Source organism: Falco cherrug, chromosome 1 (assembly GCF_023634085.1).
Source record: "Falco cherrug isolate bFalChe1 chromosome 1, bFalChe1.pri, whole genome shotgun sequence".
Lineage (NCBI taxonomy): Eukaryota > Metazoa > Chordata > Aves > Falconiformes > Falconidae > Falco > Falco cherrug.
Window position 1 is genome coordinate 77,990,770 of NC_073697.1, and position 18,501 is coordinate 78,009,270.

The 18,501-nt window shown below is 41.7% G+C and overlaps 1 protein-coding gene across 2 annotated transcripts in view; it reads left to right on the forward strand.

The window, feature by feature from the left end:
- Positions 1-876: 876 nt before the first annotated feature.
- Positions 877-18,501, forward strand: part of MND1 (meiotic nuclear divisions 1) — a 44,788-nt gene continuing 27,163 nt past the window's right edge. The window contains exons 1-4 of one of the 2 annotated variants that reach the window (XM_055702169.1): positions 877-1,214; positions 3,593-3,658; positions 4,472-4,529; positions 6,336-6,484. In XM_055702169.1, the coding sequence (XP_055558144.1) occupies positions 1,212-1,214; positions 3,593-3,658; positions 4,472-4,529; positions 6,336-6,484 (276 nt within the window). In that variant the 5' untranslated portion in view covers positions 877-1,211. Of the gene's footprint in view, positions 1,215-1,578; positions 1,969-3,592; positions 3,659-4,471; positions 4,530-6,335; positions 6,485-18,501 lie in introns of those variants that run through there. The other variant, XM_005436667.4, reaches the window with a different exon arrangement.

Here is an 18,501-nt window from a genome sequence, read left to right on the forward strand (position 1 = left end):
CCTTCATGGGGACTGCCTGAACATTCCAGCTTGTGCATTTTCATTTGTTCAATTTAAACGCTAGAATTAGTATGGCAGGTATGAACCCGCTGCTGTTAAACTGCAAAAGCAATTTCCCAGAACTGCTGCAGCTGAAGGAAGCTAATTTACAGCACAAATAATAATTAAAACAAACTGTAAGTAATTAGAGTCGCTAGAACAGTCATCTCAATGAACAACTATTACAAGGAACACCAGATGTGCCCAGGTCCTTTGCTTTCATGGGCAAAGAGGGTTTTATTTCTCCACATCCTGCTGCTCCTGTAAGAGGCTAGTTGTACCATACACGTCATTTTAGACCACCGTTAACGTGTTTGTATTTTACCTTTGCTGCTGGGCCTCAGAGAGAAACAGAACACGCTGTGCACACCCCGGGCAGCGCTGGCACATGGGGCCAGTGCCTGGCCTTGCAGGAGTAGCTGCTGGGGGGTGTAAAGCCCGTGTCCCATTGCAAACCCACAGCTGCAGGCGGGTTCAGAAATAAATATTTTCCTCCCTGATGATCCCACCCAATGGTGGTGGGATTTTAAAAACTTTGTGTTCGATAATACAGCAAATATATATTGAAGATACTGCAATTTTCTTGACAGATGTCATTGCCCATTGCCCTTTCTACACAAAATATAAAAGGTGTAGGTATTGAGAAACACATGAAGGCAAAATGAGATTTTGCTCTAAAGCCTGGGCAATGCCAAAGTGACGTACAGCCCCGGCCTCTCATCGTGTTCTCTGTGACTTGCACCACGTGTAACTCTGAGGTAGTTGGTGATAAAGGCCGCGTTTCGCTTCTCAGCTGCACCTGTCTGTGAGTGCCTACCGTTCGGGTTTAAAAAAAAAAATCCACCGAACACACGCTCGCCGGTATTGCCATACATAAACCGAGAGAGAAGCGATGCCCAGCTTGCTGGTACGGCAAGGCTGCTCCATACAAAGGCGAGGAGCTACGCCGTGGGCAGCACTACCCGCCTGCACAAGGCGCACAAACCAGACCGTCACTTCACGCCTCTTTTTCCCTCAGTTTTACCCTACGGCACCAGGCGGCCGCTCGGCCGGGGGCGGGGGGCGGCAGGCGGCGCTGCGGGCTGCGCTGCGCACGGCTGGGGCTGCGGCCGCCTCCTCCCGCCCGCTGGCGCCGAAATCAAACCGCGCCCTGCACCCGCCTCGGCGGCGACATGGTAAGCGGCTGCCGCGGCGGGGCCGGCCGCTCGCCTCCCGCTCCCTTGGCGCCGTGAGCCGGGCCGCGGGGCCGGGCGGGCAGCGAGGCCGCGGGGCTGCCGAGGGAGCCGCGGGGCGGGCGCGGCGGCACTGGCTCCGGCGCCGGGCAGGGCTGAGGGAGGGGGCGGCGCAGTCGACGGTGGCGGCCGGTAACGGTCGGCCGTGCGTCGCCTTGCCCCCGCACCCGCTGAGGGCGCCGCCGGGCGCCGGCCCGCTGAGGGAGAGCGGCGGGGTGCCCGCCTTGTCCCCGCCCCTGCGGCCGCTGAGGGAGAGCGGCGGGGCCGCCCGCCCGCCGCCGGGCCTGGGCCCGCTGAGGGGGAGCGGCGGGGGTGCCCGCCCGCCGCCGGGCCCTAGTCCCCAGCGGCCGCCAGGCAGCACCAGCGCTCCCGGTGCCCCCGGCCCGCGCCTCCCGGGCTGGGCCCCCCCGACTGCCGACACAGGCCCACGGCGGCGGGCCCGGGGGCGCGGCGTGACCGCGGCGCGGGCCGTTTCGTTGGTTTCTTGCAGAGCGACGTAGCTCCCGGCTGGCGCCTGGCTGAGCAGGGCCCGTCGCGGTCGCTCGGGGCGGACACGGTGCCCGCCAGTCCCGCCGAGCCCCGGGTTGAGCGGGCGGGGCCGCGCTGTGCCCCCCGCAGCGCTGCGCCCCCTCGGCACGGCGGGGGTGGGTGGGCCTGGTGTGTGCGGTAGTCACGGTGTGGGACGCCTGGCAGAGAGGTAGGAGGAATCGGTGTGAAAATTAATAAAAGCTCTCGGAAGGCACGCGGCGCTGTTCCTGATCTCTGCTGGAGGGCTGGCCTGAGGCTTGGCGCCGTGCGTGCAGGAGCACGGCTTCACTTCCACGCCATGTGCGTGTGGGTGTTGTTTCTGTTCCTGCTGACGGTGTTAGGGCTGCTTGGGAAGGCAGGAGGAAGATGATGATCGGTCTGTCTTCTGTTCATGCTCCTACTGCAGTGTCCATGGTGGCTGTACATCCTGTGACGTGCTGACGTAGGGGACAGCTGTGACATCGATGCTGACAAGGATGTCACTGGCTAAAGTAGAAGGGAGGCTTTAAAAAATACTAATATGCCTCTATTAGATGTAATACTGAATTGCTTCTGTTCATGTCTGTGTGTTCATTCTAGCTGCGTAAGCTAGTTTTTTAGTTTATTTTTAAAAATATCAGTCTGGCCATTTTGCTCTTGATGCGGATTTAGGATGTTACACTGCCCCACCGCATGATTTATTTAAGAAGGAAGCAGCGGTTAGGAACAAAAAAATGGTACTGACTCCTTTCTGCAGGGCTTGGAAATAAACCCATGTCGTCTTTCTCAAAGCACCATGTTACTAAAATCTCCAATTCCATAGACTCAAGGGCAGCAATACATATGTCTGTCTGTCTGTCTCCCTCTCTCTCTCTTTTTATAGGGAGACCTTTTTTGGCCAGCATTCTATTTTGCTCTTTGTCCTCCTTTCAGTTTCCCCTAGCAGCATGCAGAGGTGCAGGGTCTTGCAGCCTGTGAAGCCGGGAGTGGGGCAAGGAGAAACATTCCGGATTAATGTTATGGCCACTGCTTTTGGGTTGTTGAGGACTATACTAAACGCTATTAAAACTCCAATTCTCCGTGACATTCTTTTTACCCTGATTTTACAATAGGCATGTCAAAATAGTGTTTCTTAAAGTGGTCAGAAGAGGGTATTTCTCAGTTTTGTATTGCTGGTGTTAGTTTGTGAGTAGTCATTTCTGCCTTTTGCTTCTCTGAAACACAGTTTTTAAAATGTGACCTTGAAATTCTAAAGTTGAGTAGGAGATTTGAAGAAAGAGGTAGTACCTCAAAAGTGCTTTATGTTTTTAAAACAAGCCCTAAATGCTAAATGGCCTAGATCTCGCACTAATGTCTGTATATCACAAGATAAAACCCAATTCTAAAAAAAACCACAACCCAACCCCAAAGATATTCCTTCTTATCTTTTTAAGGACTATTAAACGTGTGGGTGAGCTGCTGAGAATTGGTGTAAATATACATGTTTTTCTAATCTAGTAAGGTAAAACAAGGAGCGATATGGGTATGGCAAGTCACATTGAGGCTTGAGCTGGGTTGGGTTGTATGGAAGGTTGGTTCCAAACTTAGAATATAGGTCCTTCAGTTTAATAGACTGCTGGTAGATTAGCTTGGTGTAATAATTCTTTGGGAAGTAGTTTTTCTGGAAGTCTGGGGTTAGTGGTAAAGTATTTTTAAGGATGGCAAATACAACTTATAGGTAAACGGGTTTAAATTCTGAGCAGATGTTAATTATTCAAATGCATGAATTCACTGGGGGATTTTGTTGGGGTTTTTTGTTTGTTTTCCTGTTCTAGTCCAAGAAAAAAGGTCTGAGCTATGAGGAGAAGAGAGTTCGCATGATGGAGATCTTTTTTGAAACAGTAAGTGACTTGTAACTGACCTGTATTTACATCTCTGGGAAAATAGGTCCTAAAAGGAGCTTAACTGTAGATGTAGATGAACTCTGTATATCCTGCTATGCATTTCGCTGATGCCCTGTGTCGTTAATGTATAAATTACAGGGAGAGAGCTTGAGTCATGTAACTTTTGATCAGGTGGCTCATCCCCAGGTGGAGCCAACGCATGAAGATGCACAGGTGGTGTTAAATGCTTCATGTGCTCCCTATTGAAATATCCCTGACTCTGTTACTGTAAGAAAGATAGCAAGAGATAAGACAGCATCTTGCTGCAGTTTATGGGAGGAGGAAGAAATCTGAGTGTTAGAAAAGATGAGAGTTGACCTGAAAGAGGTCACTGGGGAGAAAAAACCTGGTGATCCAGAAGCAGAGCTACAATTATATTGGTGACATAAGTAATTCACAATGTTTCACCTATTAAAAAAATCACTGTGACATTTGAGTACTTGAGCAATGTGGTACACCTGGTGCTGACAATCTGTAACCTGGACTCTGTCTGTCCTAAGGGGTTTACAGTCTAACTTGAGAAAAAAATATGGTAACTTCAGAGCACCAAACAAAAGAACAGGCTTGTTACAATAATAGTCTTTTTTTTTCCCTTTAATTCTCATAATATTATAATTCTATTGAGAGATATGCAGCCTGTTTCCTATAGCAAAACATAAACATGCAGTGTATTTCCTACTTGCTTTTGTTGGCATTAATTTAGTGTAAAAAACATCACGCTTAGATGACTCTGTCATTTGGAGCTGAAGTGTCTTTTATGTTTTTGCACAGAAAGATGTGTTCCAGCTGAAGGATATAGAGAAGATTGCTCCAAAAGAAAAAGGGATTAGTAAGTATTTACAAAAGTTATTTCTCTTGAGGCATTCATTGTTTTTGGGACGGGTCATACAGTGTAAATTTTCCTGGCTACAGTTTTGGGTTTGTGATTGTAATAATGGAAAAAATAGCTGAAAAGGGAGACTGGTCAATGGCAGGGCTGTAGCATTAAAAGTGACATCAACAGCATGCTCCTCCCTTGGTTTGCTAATGTTTGTCACTTGCAATAAGATGTTAGGGCCAGAATGGGAGGTGATTAAAATGTCACAGTTAACTCCAGGTTAACCACTAGAACATGGGACGGGGTTTTTCCTGGAGTCTGAGATGCCTGACTTACAGTGACTTTCAGTGAATGAAATGATTATGTGCACTCGGGTAGTGAACAGAAGATTTAAATATCTGTCTGTAATGTCAAAAATATAAAATGCCAGTCCAGATGTACATGATCAATGTTCTGTTGAGCTTTTCTAGAAAAAAGATGGCTGGACAGCTGTAAATGGGTTTGTCTTTTCAATGGAAGCCTTCCTGATGAGATCCATTGGTTTAGGATTAGGTCTAAGAGGATTTATTTTATGCTGTTCAGTTCTGTATATACCCCGTTCTGTTTCTTTCTATGTTCATCGACGAAAGCTGGGCGAAGCATACTGTTTGTGTAGTTGACACCGTCCTTGACTAGCATATCTTCGTGGTACTTCAAGAGTGAATGAACTTGTTGAAAGAGCTGCAGGCATATGTGAATATTGCAAAGCAGTGTTTCTTGGTTATGTCAGCAGCTGACAGACACGCTCATAGGTTTCTGGAGAGGTGTGGTGCTGTCTTGATTGGTTTTTCAAGCCATATGTTTAATTGTAATTTTGAGGAAGACGATGCAAAACAGTAAATACAAGCAATGAAATTTCACATTTCAAAATCTGGAGCGTAGAGTTTCTAAAACAATTAACACCTCCGAATGGTTCAAATTCATCCTGCCTCTGCATATGAAGGCAGTTGGCCACACAATCCAAACCCCAGTTAACCTGAAAAGAAAAACTAGCCTGTGGAAATGCCCCTGTACTGGCACCCGGCCTATAGCTTGCAAAAGATTGGATGTTCCTGATCTGTGATTCCCTTTAGACTTGAAATGGAAAGTCAGTCCCTGAAAACCTTGAATTTGCTCAGAAGACTTTATCTGCAACACTGGAGGATAATAATAATTACTTTGCTTTGCTGAACAGGTATAATTTTTTTGAAATGGTGAATTATACCACATATTTGCTAGAAAAGGAACAATTATGTTCAGAAATGTTTTGGGTCCTTCTGAATGCAGATGACTTTCTGTATTGGAACTGAATATAACAAAAGTAAAATCTGCCCCTCCTGAGTCTGTAGCCAGGTGATCTTGTTGCCTCTGCTGCTGTTAAATGCTTTGATAAACATTACAAAGTGAAATGCAATTAAACTTCTAATCTAGAAATTATAAATTAATCCATGTTAGACTTAAGATTGCAAGACAACTTCTCAAGTACCCTCTCACATGAGTTTGTTATTGTATTGTGCTATAATATGCATGTATGTTTTATGATACTTGTGAGCAGTGTTTTACAAACATCTGGTAGCAGATGGTACAGAATAGCAGCCTTTATGTTTATAAACTGCTGACTTGAAAGAGATCCATCCCTTGAAGTGAAGCATCAAGCATGGTGTCCTCTTAAACTCTTCCAGGTTGCTGACACTGTAGTGAAATATGCATACAGGTGCTTGTAGATGATGGCTTATGGTATTCATAATTCTCCATAGTTTAGATGCTATGCAGTTCTAATTTGATTTTTTTTTTTATTAGCCTCGATGTCAGTGAAAGAGATTCTGCAAAGCTTAGTTGATGATGGCATGGTGGACACCGATAGAATTGGAACTTCTAATTATTTCTGGGCTTTTCCCAGTAAGGCTCTTCATGCCAGGAAGTGTAAATTGGAAGAATTGAAGTCTCAGGTAAATCTATTTTAAGGAAAGTACTTATTTACCTGAATGGGTTTGCTTTTTCGTATACCCCTTGTCATTCTTGTTCATATCACACTCTCTTCGTGTGTGCATATGTATGTATGCACACAGATTTTTGCTATAGGAATTGTGTGGCATGCATGGTGCAACATTCTCATTATCTTGCTATCATGTCAGAAAAGTTTTGGAGGTTGTTTTTGTTGGAGCTTGAGAAGACTTTTTGTCTACTTGCTGCTGAAAGCATGTGCAAAACGTGATGCAAAACATCATTTAAAGGGTTCCACTAAATGCTTAGGCAACATATGCTTTTATGTGTCTTTATATAGTGTAGACCATCAAGTGGTAATGATCTAAATCTATGAAAGGACTGAAATGCATAACTGAACTAAACGTAGCGATAGTTTCTGCTCATGGCCATCGTGCTTTTCCTCTCTGTTTTTAGCAGTAGCTTAATTTGTGAGTGCTTTTGTAATCCCATATTGCACCTTTATTAGGAGAGAAGAGCAAATTGGTCATTATCTTCTGCAGAAGAGCAAGGCGTCTTTTCTTGCAACCTTGCAACATTGCTGTTTTACTGATCTGGTTCTTTCCTACTTTTTAGGAACTGTTTGTCTTGCTTCTTTTAATTGGGGTGGGAAATCATCTCTTCATGAGTTTATTTGCAACTGGAGTACGTGATAACAAGATCAATAAACTATCTTTATGGTCTGATTGCACCACAACAGTGTCAACTTCTCCAGTGCTTGTTTAGCATTATGTCCATTCATCAAAGAATCATTTGAATTAATGCAAATTACTGGTAGCATCTGAACATTTTCAGACATTATTTTCTTCAGGCGTAGCTTTGGTATCATCATTGCCATCTTCTGCACGGCATTGTCAACTTCACCTGCTTTTTAAAGCTCCAAATTAATTCTATTAAAACATGCTTTTTCCCCAGCTTCAATTGAAAAAGCAGTTTGTCAATCTGAAGACTGTTCAAAGCAGATTAAAGTGTGATCAGTGCAGTTGAAATTGCTTGTTTATGCATAGAGTGCTCTGTGACCAGCCGAGAGGTAACCTTGTCAGTTATCCCTTGCTATGCTGTCATTGCTTGTGAATCTCTGTCATAAATAAACTGAAAGAGGCCAGTCCACTGTTCTGTTCTAACCAACGTAAGATTATTTCCTTTTGCCCTGAGCATTTTTATTACTGGCCTGGATGCTCTAGATGGCTATCTGAAGGTATTTTATGTGTCTGCTTGTGTGGATCTGGCAGAGGGAGGAGGCTACTGGTACTGTGTTGCATACCCGATTCCTTTGCAGCAGTTTTCAAGGCCAAGAATTAAGACTTGCTATAACTTTGACTTCCTTTCTCCTTATTCACTAATTCATGTCATCTTTATGACCCAGTGATACAGTCAGGGGTCTGTGGCAGTAAGGAGGAAATGCTGCAGTCCTTCCCGTCATTGACTGGAACTGCCTATTGACAATTTTCCAGGCAGGTGCTTTGGATGGGTTGGAAAGTGCCACTTGAGTTAGCTGTTGTGGTAGTGTATGGGTCATCAAAATTATCAACCCTTTAATTACAGTTTCTGCCACCGACTTGCTCTGTGTTTTGAGTAACTTTAACAACATCTCGGATGACCTGTTAGTGTCTTGGATATAAACTGTACCTTGTGTGTACTGAGACTTGGCTAATATGAAGTTGTCCCACTGACAGTTTTGTCTTTTCCTTTACTGCCTTGTTTTCAGAACTCAAAAGGAGTCCAGATGTTAAAAACTTCCTCGATTCAACTGGATATGCTTGTAATATTTCCAGGCACGGACCTAGTTTGGCATGACTGGGCTTAAGTTCACTTATATTGACTGATAGTAATAATGTGCTCATTCCTACACCAGTGAAGTTTTGTTTATCTGAAACAGATCAGTTTAACTCTGCACTGAACTTGGAACAGTTTCCTGGTAAAGTTACTCTCCTTATTAGTATAGTCACACCAGTTTTAGACCAGGTTACTTACTCTGCAGAATGTAAATGTCAGCTGAGCAATTGAACAAATACATGCCAAAATGCCTGCTTTGTTCACTAAACACCCTGGTGCCACTGTCTTGTTGAATGCGAATGGTTTGCTCTTGGATACTTTCTGGTTTTGCTCGTGCTCCATATTATAGCCAAGTAGTTGAATGAAGAAGTTGATATTTATTGTCTTTGCCCTTGGGCCCAGTCCCATCATGAATTTTAAAGGTAATTGATCACGCAGGTCTCTGGCATACCCTGATGAATAACTTCCTTGAAACGTCTTGCAGAATCTGCCTAATGCGCTCCACCAGAAGTATCCAGGCGTTACTACAAACATATGCTGTACTGCTTTAAATGTACTGTTACATTATTAAACATAAACCCATCTATTATTATGGAATTATAATAGGCATGTAGTTATTGTATTGTGATGCTATTTTATGGCTATTTCTGTGTAGGAAATAAACTATGCTGACATAAAGAGTTTTGCAGTATAAACCTGTTCCAGTTGAATGAAATAGTTTTGTTACCAGACCCTTATTTGCAAACCAAGTCCTGCATATGGGCTTATTGATAGAAGAGCTCTCTTTAGGCCGCGTTATGAGTCCTTAAAAGTACTTATATTCATTACCTTGCTTTTCTGATGAGAATGGAAATGTTTCAGTATTGCAGGGAAAAACATTTTCACTGCTGAAAATAGCTTCTCTGTTGACACTGTGGAAAGGTGGCATTTTCAATGAATTATCACTCTGAACATTTTTACAAGATGATAACAGATTCTGTCTGTGAGTTCAAGTTAGCTATTTTAGTATTTGTATTCTTCTTGATGGGAACACATACAGATTTTCTTAAGGGTTTCTAAATCCAGTCACCAAGTATCACAAAACTTCTTGGCAGAGTATGCAAAGCAGAGGAAAAAAGTAAGCGATTGTACCATTTCTGTTGCATGTTGCCTGTCTTTGATCATTCCTGGATACAGCTTGTGGCATGCTGAGAAAGATGTGTTTTCTTTCCGTGTCTTGTCCAGATTGCTTGTTAACTACATGATCTGGTCTCTTTCTTCAGCAGTTAAAAGCCAGAACCAAGCTGCCTTACTTAAGGCACAAGTTTAAAAATCAAGCAGTTCAGTTGATACTGCAATTAAGGGCTTTTCACCAGGAGGCAGTTACCTTTTTTCGCTGAGGGTATGGTTAAGTAGTGAAGGGAAAGGAGTGATGCCAAATGCTGAACTTGGGACATTGGGAAATAACGTGGAGGAATATCGAACAAGCTTCACCACGATGCAAATTCTCTTATTAATTCCTAGTGCTGAGGCTTATGTTTGACGAGTTGGGCCTGCTACAGGACCTTTGGCCTGAGTATGTTGGTACTTCGTAATGTTTTCGCCAAGTTGCTTGTAGCTCTCTGCATCTTACAGAGCTTGTGACTGTGGGGAGGCTGGCTTAGGAACTAAATTTTTTATTTTTTGTTTCAGGTTTTTTTAGTGATAATCAAGCCACACCCCAATGTAGAGACTTGGTAGCAAAGAAGTTTGGCTCAACATTCATAATGAAGAGCAAGGCAGTTTTATCTGGATGTTTAAAGTTACAACTCTACAGTTGTTGTGTATACCCTAGAATTATTTTTGGGAAGGATCTATTACGTGGTCAGTGTGATCCCCTTGTGCAGAGATGTGGCAATTATAAACAATGCTTGAAATATATTTTCTTTAGGCACAGCTTCCCTCCCCACCCCCATCTTTCAAGTTGCTTTTGTGTGGGCAGGTGTTCGGAGAGGGGTGCTAATCCCTGAACTGACATATAGCAAATCTTGTGCTGATCTGCTTAGGATTGGGATCTTGGTGCTGCTCTAACCCAGGGTTACTGTTTGGATTTCTTCCTGTTTTTCTGAAAAGCTAGGACAACAAATATCTTAAGTTTGTGTAGCATCTACTGCATTTTTTTTTCTCTGATAGCTCACAGATTAAGAATTACTAAGTAGATTCCTATGAATTTTTGTATTGATTTGTTTTGCAGTGACATGGTTGCTCTTTAAGATTTATGCCTTCTGCCTTATGCTTATTCTTCACCTCTTGGTTATGCTTATGCAGCTGTGAATTGGACCACTGAAAAAATAAAAGATGTTGGAGGTTGCATTTTGGTTAGGTGGGTTTATAGTTGTTTCAGTACAGCTATGAAGTGGTGAAACTAGAGCGAGGGTGTGGATTGAGTTTTGTTTTAACAAGGTTTATAAGTGGAGAAATTTTTAATGGAATTTCACCTTTGTTGAGAGAACTGTGGAAGCTTCACTGAGAGGGTGGGGTGTTTTTTGCCTTCCGTAAGAAAAGCTGAAAGGATGCGGTTTTATTCTTTATCAGTATTTTCCTGGCAGTCAGGTTCTGAAGCTTTGAATTACCTATGATCAATTATATGTTGAAAAAATGAGATGTTTATTCTTGGCATAACAATACTGGAAGCTTAGGGGTTTTATTAAACTAACAAAGCATTTGACCTAATTTGTGTAAACAGAAGGGTCATCATTTATTGATGATTCCTCTGCCTGTTGTTGATTGATTTCATAGCATGCATAAAATGAGGAGAATGGAGATGAGCAACTCCAGCATGTTAATCACAGTCACATTCAATCTCAGGCAAGAGCTGCTGATGTGTTTTGTACAACCGGCCCCCTTGCGTGTTTGGGGTTTGTATTGTTCCGATGTAGGTATTGCTACAGAAGGGATGTGAATGTGAAGGATATGTTACCTGCTGAAGAAGAAAAGGCACGTATGCAGCCAACAACTGTTGTCAAGGTTTATCAGGTAGGGAATGGCATATCAGTGAGTAAGAGAAACCTTTCTGGTGTAACCTTAGTATAAACAGATTCTGCTTAGCTTTTCTTTCATTTCTTCATCTACATCTTTGGTAGAACGCTTGGAACTGTGCGGTCTGTTTTAAATAAGGTGGATTAATGCTTGTTTGCATTTTGGTTTATAGTGCCTTGAATTAAGTATTAGTTAAGGTAAGTAGTGCAGTGAGGCCTTTTTCACCCAACCCTTAGAAGCCATAAGGGATGTCCCATCTCTCTGCGCATTGCCCTCCATAGCCAGTGTGACTGGGGGGATCTAGGCTGGAGCTGCACAGGGCAGGCTGAGTACTGACACTACAGGGCGTAAGGGAGGCAGGAGCAATTCTGGTGATCCTTGGTGACATCCAAGGGTGTCTGTCATTGTGTGACAGGGATATATGATTGAACAATAAGGTCACAGAGGATTGCCACAGCATAATAGAATATTTTTAATCTTAACGTAGGGACCTGGAGTACCAAATTCTTCAAAGATCTTGCAGGTTTTAATGTCATTACTGACAGTACTGTGAGCACTGTACTTCAGTAGCTTGGGGAAACAACCACTTTACTTCCTTTCCCCAGTCTGGTTTTGTGACAGCTCATTTCACTGTTCAGTGCAAAACTGTTCATTTCACCGTTTTATTGTTGTCACACCTACCTTATTTCTCGTGACGTTGCTTTCTTTTGGGTTATTCTTTTGTATTCTCAGGCTTTGCAATGACAGCAAACGTATTATAGCTGCTTTTCCTTCTGAGACTGATAGCAGGATGATGTCACCTTGTACCACAACAGAGAGTAAACAGTCTTTTTAGAGCAGGACACAAGACGGGCTTTTTATGCTGTTCCCTGTGCTCACTTCGAGACACGCTTGAGCATCAGAGACTTGAGGAGAGTTTCTGGCAATTTTTTTTCTCCCACTAAGCATTGCATTGGGCCAGTGTTAGTTGAGATGGAAGGAATTAGCTGATGTTTCGTTCCTTAAATCCCAGCCTTAGGGTTTGTAAAAGCAGGGATTTTCACTTCCCATGACTCATGTATTGAGCCAGGGGAAGAACTTGAAGTTGGTACATCCTAACTCTCCTTTGGCAGCTAGTTTAAAAAAAAACCAACCCAAACCAGAAAAAAACACCAAAAAACAACCCAGGAATTAACTTGTTTAAATAGTGATTTCACATGTACCAAATTGTTTGTACTTACAATTATTTAAATATGAAAAGAGAAAGGATTTATTTTCTTTTTTCTTAAAAAAAAAAAAAAAAAAAAAAAGACTTGGGGAATCCTATATTAGGAATGTGTGCTTTTGTTAGGAATGCATGTAGTTTGAAATAGTTAATGCGAAAAAATAATCATATTGGTGTGTAACGTGGCTTGAAGGCCTCCTGGAGGTGTTTGACAACATAACTAAAAGGAGAGAACCTGATTTGTTCAGAATTGACACAGGAAATTTTGAGTTTTAACCATCAGAAAGTCCTTTCAAGATGCAGCTTGGTTTATTTCTATTCTTTTAGACAGATGTATTTTTCGTCCTCAAATACTGTGACTGGATTACTGTGTGGAAAGTTGCTGAATAGAGACTGCTCGAGACCACTGACCAAAGCATGAGAAACTTTTGCTGTCCATGCTGTTTGAGTCTGAGCAGCCTCCTCGATCCTGTGGACTCGCTCGGCTGTCAGTGTATTTCCACAGAGTTTGGAGATTGGTTCTGGACTGCTAATAGGTACAAGCGCTCAGAGGTGGCTGGGTTAAAGAAATCAATCCTGAACTGAGGTGGAGAAGTCAGATGTTCAGTGAGGGGTAACAAGCCTGATGGCGCTTGGAGTCGCGTGATGCTGCTGAATATGTCAGGCAGGATGTGTGCGCTGGCTGGTGCTTTGAGTCAGCCAGTGTGCTTGGGGGACCTCCTGCTGTGAAGCAAGCTTTCTGCACGGCTCTGCAGAAGTGTCTTCTGCAGAAGTGTCTTCAGTAGATGTTGTATCGGTCTTTTAACAGAGCTCCTTGCAGACCTTGGATCTCTTCCAGTTTTCAGCCTCTGTAGATGGTTTTGAATGCAGGGTCTCTCACTGTTTTGTTTTGGTTGGTTGTTTTTCTTTCTCCTCGTGGTAGTGATGGTCTATCCCTAGAGGTCATAGAATTACAGAATTGCTTAGGTTGGAAAAGACCTTTAAGATAGTCCAGCCATTAATTTAGCACTGCCAAGTCCACCACTAAAATATGTCCCTGAGTGCAACATCTTTGGAATCCACAGCTTACTGCTTTTTATAAAACAAGTTTTTTTGGAGGTGCGAGATTTTCACTTTATGATCAGTTGAATGCCTGTAGTAATTCAGTACATTTTTAAAAAGACTTTTTTTTCCTGTAGTGAACAGAAAGGACTTGCATGCATAAAGTGTCTTAAGGTTTATCGTGACCTTAAGCTTAGCTGAAATACCTTTTAGAAAAGCTTAGAGCTATCTTTTTAGTATGAATTTTATTGATGTTGGAGAATAGCAAAGTTAGAGTTGTTAAAGAATTGTCCTCTAAAACCAGAGAAGCACATCAGTACTTCTGCAACTAATGCGTGTGATTTGTGTTAGGGATTATTTATTTAGACATTTTTCTCTAATACGTATGCTTACAATTTAATTTTATTAGGTTGCAGAAAACGTAATGAATTGTCCCTTTCCATGAAAAATAAAAGTCTAATTGCTGAAGAGGTCTCTTTTAATGCCCACTATACTATACAGGCAGGATCCCAATGTGTTGCCTAAGCATTTACAGCAGTTTTCCTGTATCCATGCTGGACCTCCCTTTTTTGCTCATATTTGAGGGTATCTCATTTAGCTTTCTACTTTATTTATTTATTTCTTATTACTTGGATTGACCTGGCCAGCTTGATAATTGCAGCCCCAGTCTGCTGGGTGGTTCCATTCCTTTATGGCTCACTTTCTCCCCCTCCCTCCCTTGCATAGTAATAACTCTCCCAACAGATGCAATTAGTGACTCCTCCCTATTTTCAGCCTGCATGCTTTCACTAACCTGTATGTTTTCTTTGAAATAATGACTAGACACGTAAAGAAATGGCCAGCTGTGAAGCTGGTATGCTATGACCAGCTAACTTCATACCGTCCAGTGAGAGCTGTAGCAGTAGGAAGTGTCCTAAAAGCAAGAGGCTGAGAATTTGCATCATTTAAATATTGAGAATATGTTGATTATATCTATGCTTGTTTGTTTGTTGATCCTGTAAAGCTTATTCCCTGGATCAGTCTCCTGGAAGATGCTAATAATTTTTTATTTGAAGCATCCAGGGGTTTTGTTACCTCTTTGCATCTTGCACTGTAAAAATGTTGATGTCTTGAAATGATTCTGAATTTAGTAAGTCCTAAAATGTCCAGCAGAGAATACTCTTCTAATGCTGTAACTTATTAGAGCCTTGTGGAATTATGTTTAATGGCATGCTACAAGCCCTGGGAGGGTATGCTTAGTTACTGCTGTCATGGCAGACTTCTAAAAATACAGTGCTCTGGAGGCTTCTGTTAGAATTAAGCAACCTAATAATTTGGTGTTCATTAGTTGAATTTCATGCTTTTCCTTTCACTAGCTGTTAATATATAACTAGATTGATGGCAACTGTGAAGTGTAGCTTTTCCTTTCCTGCCTTCTTGATGAGCATAAGCTAAAATTGGCATGATTTAATAGCAATTATGTTTTTTACAAAAAAACCCAAAACAACTGGCTCTGTAGTAGCTGTAAAGATTATAAAGAAGGCTTGAAGGAAGAATCCTACTATATTAAAAAGGATATATTGTTACGATGCCCTGGTAGTGTATTTTATATATTCATTCTGATATGCATGAGGAAGTACTAGGTTTTTCTAACAGTGTTTTCTATGAAAGTGTGAATTTTTTAGGTAATATCACATAGTTTATTTTTCCTTTTCGAAGAGGCTTGCACGCTGCTGGCTCCGCTCCTGACATTGCAATGAAAATTGTTACTCTGAAATGCAAAGACATTGGGAATAAACATGGGGCTGTCATTCCAGAAGCCCAGTCAAATCTGGCACAGATGCAGCCCTGTGCCCTGCACATCTCCCCTGCCCCAGCGTTGGCATGCAATATGTGACTGACAGTTCAGCATATCGGCAGAAACCCAGCGTCCTGAGAAAGTTTAAAGACTTAGATGTTCTGCACTGTCGGGCAAACCTGGAAGTTTGCCTCTGCTGTAAGGCCAGGAGCTTCCAGCCAGGGGTTAGGGTGGAGGCAACAGTAATTTTCAAAGCTGGATTTGTTCGTGACAGCGAGTTGTAATCTTATTTAATTTTAACTTTGACTTTCATCTTAAAATCTTGTCATTCAATTAATATAGCATATTTTATTTTAGAAAATTAGCATGCATGCAGAAATAAAATACGAGCATGCAATTTTATATCTCACTTCATAGCAGTTTCCCCTTCTGAAAGGAATGAAATTTAAAAATAAAAACCCCCGTAGTATAAAACCAAAATGTGTGGAGTTAGTTTGAAGCAGGAAGACTTTAGAGGAAAGGCCTTTCTCATCACAGTCAAACAGCTCATTAATGAGCACATGGTAGTTCCATTAAAGACTATTCTTCCTATCAGGAGTTTGAGATGACTTGGTTATCTGTCTGAGCATTACTTAAAAACAATGAAATTGGCACAAAGAGTGAATATGTAAGAGTGCTGCCAAAACTCTGAAATTCGATACGTGTATTTTACTGAGGCTTTTTATTTTACTGATAACATCTCAGTGTAGAATTTGGGCTTTTTAAGAAGTCTGTGGAATAAATTTTTGATTTGTTTTTTGTAGTCTTTAGGCACGGCTTCAGCTCAGGGAATATCAGATGAATATTGTTTTTTAAGTTGGGACTGTCTGTGCTTAGTCCCTGAAGGCCATGTCAGCGTATGGTCAAGCTGCTTAGGACAGCAATCTTTAAAAGCCCTTTAGGGGAAGGTGAAAATTTTTCTTTTTCCTCTCCCTTTCTTTCCAAGGGAAGATATTTTTCAGTGTTCTTTCTGCCTTGAACAGACCTGTTAACTATGACCTTGGACTTCATAGGTTTAGTAAATACACTAATAGGCAGTAACAAGCACCCTTCGTGTCCAGGTATTAAAATTTTCTATAGTTCTGTCAGTCATGTGGGTGCTTTTTGGCTCTTTCAGTTTCCCTATTAGACTGCATTTATGAAACAGTGTTGAAGAATGAGGAGTTTCAGCTTCTCTCCCCCCCCCCCCCCCCCCCCCTTTTTTTTTTTAAGGTTGATCAGGCATACTTAGTATTTGTATCTGAGTAGACGGCCATCTGTCCCTCAGGTTGTGCCAATTATGCCAATTCTGAAAGCAGCCAGAGAAATTCAGTTCTTTCATTCAGGCTGCACAGCTGTTTCTTTCACCTTCAGTCTATTAAGGAGATTGGCCTGGAGTGGTTATTTTCTGTGGCGTAACTAGTACTTACCAATGGTGTTGCAAATGAATGAAGCAAAACCAAAAGCTCATGGCAACACATCTTCTCTACATAAACTTTAACCTAACAACTATGGCAAATGTAAAAAATCAGAAAATAATTGAATTAAAAGCTACTTTTAATGTAGAGGGTTTACTACAGTAACAATCTTTAAAATAATTGCAGCTAGCAATATAAGGCTTGTGCATGGATTGGTGAAGGTTGTAATGGAGGGGAAATTCCTCATTCTTTCTTCTGGATAACCCACACATTCTGTTTTCTTTATCCAAAACCAATTGCAGGAAGAACTTGTCTCATACTCAGCATGAACTGAGAATAGAGCCATGCCTAATTTACCATGTGATATTTTAGTCTCACTCTCATGTTTTAACATGCTAAATAAACCAGGATTATAGGCCTAAATTTAATCTTGAAACACAAAATGGATTGTGTTTGTGGGAGAGGCAAGTAAATCGGTGTTACCAACATGGATACTCCAGCAAAACATAAATACTACTTATGAATGCAGAGATCTAACTTCAGAATTCTTACTTTTTGAGAATCTTTATAGTGCTTTGTTGGACAATTTTATGGAAAGTCAGATATTTGTTCAGTTATTTACCTGAAAAAACCTTCACTTATTTAGCTTGAGTGTCTGATACTTTTTTTTTTTTCCCCTCACTGACATAAGTAACAATCCAAAAGTAAAAAATAGTACTTTAAAAAGACAACACTTGCACACTGGCAGAATTAATAGCATGATATGTTGGAAGAAGTATTATTCACTTAAAAGAATTGGCACACCAGCCCTTCATTTTGAATAGCGAATGCAGTTTGGTTTGGGTCCCCTTTTTCTCCAGAAAGCTATACTTATTCCCTACCTTCTCCCAAGTTTTTGAACTGACTCTTTCAAAGATTGCATTAAAAATGACGTAATCTTTTTATGGTAAAATATGTAGCATGCATAGAAGAAAGAGTGCTTGTATTGAACATTTTTCCAGTATACCTATAATGACGTAATTAAGGAAAGAATAATCTTGTGAGTACGGAAATATAGTGGGCCCTGACTCTCTCTTCTCTTTTTCTACAGTTTGCTTACTATCCATTTTATGGTGTTCTTTTGCTAAAGTGTCTTGTCAATTCTTCAATTTCTGAATTAAAAATTATTTTTCTATATTGTGTTAATCTCTACTTTTCTTCTTGCCTGTATATCTTGAACCGCTGCTGTCTCCTGGTTGCTTCTCTCATGTTCCTTCTAAGTCCCAGCAAACACGATTCCCTGCTTCGTATTGCTGAATGACTTAGAGTGACCTGGGGTAAGATGTTGCATGCTTCTTTTCTCTTACTTTTCACAAAAGAAAAAAAATATCTTTTAATTGTATTTACATAATGCGTGTATGTTTGCTGTCAGTGCTTCACCATGAGTACATCCCATCCCTGACTAAAGTCGCAGTGAACCTGGTGCCTGTTCCTCCTGCAGTTCAGTTTGCTGGGTTATCTGCAGTACTGGTATTTCACAAGTGGTGCACAGGTGTCCTGAGAGCAGAGCAGAAGTGACAATGCTGCCGTTCATGGCGGTGCTCTCTACTCCACTGTGAGCATAATCAGCTAACTTAAAAGTTCACTCCTGTGTCTTTGGAGGCCCTGGCAAGTATGTATTTGTGACTGCATGTGTCAAAGTAGTACTTGTGTGATTACTTTGTGTAGTACTTTAGGAAGCAATACCACACATCATTGCATGGAGGTCTTTGT